This window comes from Grammomys surdaster, unplaced genomic scaffold (assembly GCF_004785775.1).
Source record: "Grammomys surdaster isolate TR1022 unplaced genomic scaffold, NIH_TR_1.0 137, whole genome shotgun sequence".
Classification (NCBI taxonomy): domain Eukaryota; kingdom Metazoa; phylum Chordata; class Mammalia; order Rodentia; family Muridae; genus Grammomys; species Grammomys surdaster.
Window position 1 is genome coordinate 965308 of NW_021604595.1, and position 5045 is coordinate 970352.

General features: G+C 47.2%; 1 protein-coding gene across 1 annotated transcript in view; it reads left to right on the forward strand.

Annotated features, from left to right (window-relative positions):
* Window positions 1-4128, forward strand: part of Susd3 (sushi domain containing 3) — a 15248-nt gene extending 11120 nt beyond the window's left edge. Inside the window, exon 4 of the mRNA XM_028763096.1 lies at window positions 3558-4128. Coding sequence (XP_028618929.1) covers window positions 3558-3833 — 276 coding nt within the window. The 3' untranslated portion in view covers window positions 3834-4128. The remainder of the gene's footprint in view (window positions 1-3557) is intronic.
* The last annotated feature ends 917 nt before the right edge of the window (window positions 4129-5045 follow it).

The window sequence follows — 5045 nt, forward strand, 5'->3', positions numbered from 1 at the left end:
TGTCTGTCTATCTGTAATAGGGTCTCATGTAGCCCAGGCTGACCTCAGGCTTGCTATGTAGCCAAGGATGACCTTGAACTCCCAATTCACCCAGCTCTGCCTTCCAAGTGTTGGGACGGCACACTTGATCTGTACAATGCTAGGGACTGAATCCAGGGCTTTGTACATACTGGATGAGCACTTTGTCAACCGAGCTGTATCCTCAGGCCCAGGACATGCCTTTTCTGACTCTAAAATCTGGCTACCTTGATGGTAGCTAGAGTAGAAGACACCTCCAGGGTTGCCATTGGCATTAATCTGCCTGACTTTGTGCTCAGCATCAGGTTTTGGGGCTCTTTAAATGGAGACAGGCTTGTGTCCTTCAAGCTATGGACTCATGAGGGCCAGGCTGGAAGTCCCCATACAGATGCCCTGTCCTAATTGGGGTTTCTATTCTTGTAGTGAAAACCATCATCAAAAGTAAGATGTGGGAGAAGGAGTTAATTTGGCTTACACTGTCACATCCCAGTCTGTCATTGAAAGAAGTCAGGACAGGAACAGGAGGCAGGAGGCAGAAGCTGATGCAGAGGCCATGGAGGGGTGCTGCTTACTGGCTTGCTCAGCTTGCTTTCTTACAGAACCCAGAACCACCAGCACAGGGGTGATCCTACCCACAGTGGGCTGGGCCCTCCCACATCAATTACTAATTAAGAAAATACCTTACAGCCAGATCTTCTGGAAGAATCTTCTCAGTTGAAGTTTCTTCCTTTCAGATAACTCTAGCTTATATCAAGTTGATATAAAACTAACCAGCAAAAGCCCAGCATGGTGGTGCACACCTTTGATCCCAGCACTTAGGAGACAGAAGCAAGGAGATATCTGAGTTTGAGGCCAGCCCAGTCTACAAAGTACAAAGGGAGCTCCAAGACAACCAAGGCTATACAGAAAAACCCTCTCTTGAAAAACAGAACAAAAGACCTAACCAGTACCAACCCATTGTCTCTTTGGTGCCTGCCTACTCGACACTGAGCTATGAATTCTTATCATGGGTCTTCTGTGGAGGCTTCTACCAGTTACTTCTCTGTTGCTGTGATAAAAACACCATGATCAAAAGCAGATTTCAGAAGAAAGCTTATTTTGATGCCAGAGGCAGCCAGAGTAAGCTGAGAGATTACTTCTCAACTGTACAGGGCAAGCAGAGAGCGAACTGGAAGTGGAGAGATGCTGTAAACTGTCAAAGCCCACTCTCAGTTATGTGTTTCCTTCAGCAAGGCTGCACCTCCAAAGGTTCCATAAACAGCACCACCAACTGGGCACTAAGTGTTCAAATACATGAGCCTGTGGGGAACATTTCTCATTCAAATCAGAGCAGCGGTTCTTGTTAATCTGTGGGTCAGAATACCTTTGAGGGTCATTCTGACCCTTTCACAGGGTTAGAAAGCACAGATATTTGTATTTCAATTCGTAACAGTACCAAAATTATAGTTATGAAGTAGTAAGGAGAATAATTTTATGGTTGGGGCATCACCACAGCATCAGGGACTATATTAAAGGGTCACAGCATTAGGAAGCTTGAGAGCCACTTCACCAGCATCACAGACGGCCAGAGACAAGCCTGTGGTCTCTGAGCTGAGGTTGAGTCCCTTAGGTCCCTTTACTATCGGGGCATGAGGGGATTCTGGCTGTGATTTGGGGGTTACCAGGCAGTGTATTGACTCGTGATTCTGGTGTCTTGCGGAGTAGCCACAGTATACTTTTTAATTCATCTTTCTCTGTTCATTTCATTGCTACTGGTTCACAATGAACTTATGATCTTTTTAAGAGAGGGAAAAAAAAATAGTTGTTTGAGTCAGGGCCTCATGTAGCCTAAGCAACCCTCAGACTCACTATGTGGCTGATTATAAACTTGAACTCAGGATTCATCTGTTTCTACCTCCCAAGTACAGGGATTATAGGCATTTGGCACCATGCCCAGCAAGAAAATTTCGTAAATATCCTGGAGGGCTGCCCTCTGCCCCTCCTCAGCCCTTCGCTTTCTTTGGCTCTGGTGGCTTATTTGGCAGCAGGAGCCCTGCATGACTGCACTCAGCTTCTTCTGATGTACTTTGAACTTGGGCTTATGTGCATTCTGGGCCAGCTTGATGCTGTTCTTTGTCCTACTTGCTCACCTAAGGGCCCCTGCTCTTCCCTGTGGGGTCTCAGCTGCTCTACACCTCATCTGTCTTGACTGCAGGAATCAAGAGGTACTTGTACCCTATATTGTTTAGATATCCTGAGGCCAGGCCTATGACTCTGCCCTGGGCTCATTTGAGAGCTCAGTAAATATTGGCCATCATTGTTATAACTGTGTCTGTCCTTGTGTAGGAGAGAAAACAGAGGCATAGAAATGGCCACCTGTATAGCTCCATGTCATGTGTGATGTAATAGATCTAATGCTTTCAAAGAAAGTATCCATTTTCCTGTGTCATCGTCACATCATGTTGGAAACTGGCTCTGCCTTCAGCTTTCTGCCTGACGAGTCCTGTTTACCATGGCAGCCTGAGGGCTTGAGTCTTATCCTCCATTGTTTCTGTTTGACTGGCTTCAGGTTTTGCTGTGTTTCCCAGGCTGTTTTGGATTTTCTGAGCTTAAAGAATCCTCCTGCCTCAGCCTCCTGAGTTGCTGGAGCTACAGATGTGTACCTGGCTGTTTTTCTTTATTAGATAGATAGCGTCTTCGGGCTAATCCTAGGAGTGGATTGTTTAAGTCAAGTAGTTTGATTCTTTGTCCCAGAGTTCCTTATAAGTTTGGCCAGTTCTTATGAGAAATGTCCTTTCCAAGGGAGGCCAGAGTTACAAAACAAAACATGAAAAAAGAAATGAGCAGAGGAGTGGGAATGCATTATATAATAGCTCAGGCAGCAGAGGGCTTGACTTACATACTTGAAGCCCTGGGTTCAATTCTCAATACTGTGGAAACTGTGCTTGCTGTCACATGCCTGTAATCCTAGCATTTAGCTGTTAGTTCATTCATATATTCACAAAACTATTAGACCGTTGCTTAATTTCTGCTACCTGTAGTTTTCCTCATAGGGAGTGGTGGAGGGAGCATTGGTCTGGGAACATGTCCAGGAGGTAATGCTGGAGAGCTGGAGAGTCCACCTGCAGGAGGAGGGGGAGACAGCACCTCAGGAGAGGGGCGTATGTGAGAAGAGGTGGGTAGCCAGGCAATCTGAAGAGAGCAGAGGCCTGGAGTCTAGAAGCTAGAGATGGGAACGGGGCCAACAGGTAGGCAGGACCAGCTCATCAGCCTTGAGAATTGGTTTGTGAGGGAGCTAAAGGGAATTGGGGGCGTAGAAGGTAGGTGGCCTAGCCTCCAAAGGGAACATATCCAGGAGAGGAGGTGACATCTTTTCCCACCTGGGATATCCCATGGTTAGGCAGCTGGGCTCCTACAATTCTCACAGATACTGAAACATCCCCAGCAAGTTACTTTTCTCTGGAAACTGGCATGAGAGAGCTGAGATTCAGGAAGATCCTGTGACAGGGATTGGGGGGTGGCACTTTTAACAAGAGATGGTCCCTTGGGCATTGGTCTAGCCTGAGTCCATTAAGGCCTTGGGTGAGCCTAGAAAGATCCATCACTCTCTTCCTCCAACTCATGCCTCTTCTTCCCACAGAGACCTCAGCGACATCAGAGAGCAGTCTGGTGTGACCAGCAGTGTGGACAAAGACCCTTGGACTTTCAGGATGGGAACTCCAGGCCCTGGTGGCTCCTCCAGCTCTCCGTGTACCTATGTGATGGTCCACGCAATGAACTCTGCAGGGCTGGCCCCTGGAAATCCCATGAGGCCCAAAGTGTACCTTCCAGGGTGATCTCACTAGGCAGAAGCCTGCAACTCAACATTTACCCAGCTGGATATGGGTCAGGGCAGTCACCTCCAGATATAGGGGGCTGTTAAATTAAAGGCTGTGGCCCCAGTGGGGAACCGTTTCTCCTAGAGGAGACCTCTGTGGCTGTTACAGGATCTGCTCATTGAACTGCTACTGAGGTGAGGTCCTAAAGCAGTCACCACAACCAGGGTTCTTTTTAGAGAGACTGAGACATTTTAAGCAGATATAGTTTTGCATAATAGAATATGAAAATATTAATAAAGTACTTTCAGCAATAGAGGTAGCAGCTACCTTATCATCTTCTGGGGCATGGACATACAGCCTGGAAGAGGGACTCCCCCCCACCCAGGACTTCATCTGTAAATTTCGAGTGAGGAAAACAGATGTGTTTTCTTTGCATAAAAACATAGAGTGGGGTTGGAAGTGCACCTCAGTTGTATCATGCAGAACAAGGTTTCAATCCCCAGCACCGTACAAACCGGGCAGGGTGGCTTGCACCTGTAATCCCAGCGCATGGGAGGCAGGAGGAGGAAAATAGGAATTTCAGGATCATCCTCAACCATGTAGTAAGCTCAAGCCTACCCTGGGCTATGGGAAACCCTGTCTAAATAAATAAATTATAAACTTACTTTAAGGTAAAAAAAAAAACCACTGTCCCAGTTGGTTAGCCTAACAAATCCTCGAATCTGGTTGTCATAAAACTGATCATGTATTGATCACCCCATGGAGCTCTGAGCTTGTTGGGGACATGGGAGTGACTGAGCTCTGGTTACTCACAGGTCTGTGTTTGCTGCTGGCAATCAATGGGGACCTCCTGAGGCCTTAGTGGGAAGAATCTCCCTTCCACGGAGATTCCCCACATCCACCCCAGTTTCCACATAGCCTGGAGGCTGATTTCCAAGGTGAGATGTGACGTGAGCTCCAGATAGGGGCTGTTGCTTTACAGTCTTTTGCCTTGAAAGTCTCTTTCTTCCCGTATTCTACTCATCAGGAAACCCCAAAGTGAGCGCCACCGGTGTGGGAAAGCAGAAGAAATGGCAGACATGTTTTAAAGCTTTCACATCTGCTGGGTTTACAATCATAGTCCTAGGCACTCAGGAGGGTGAGGCAGAAAGATCACTTCTGAGCTGGGAGTTGGAGGCTAGCCTGGACTACATAGAAAGACACCCTCCCCCCAATATCTCAAACAAAAGA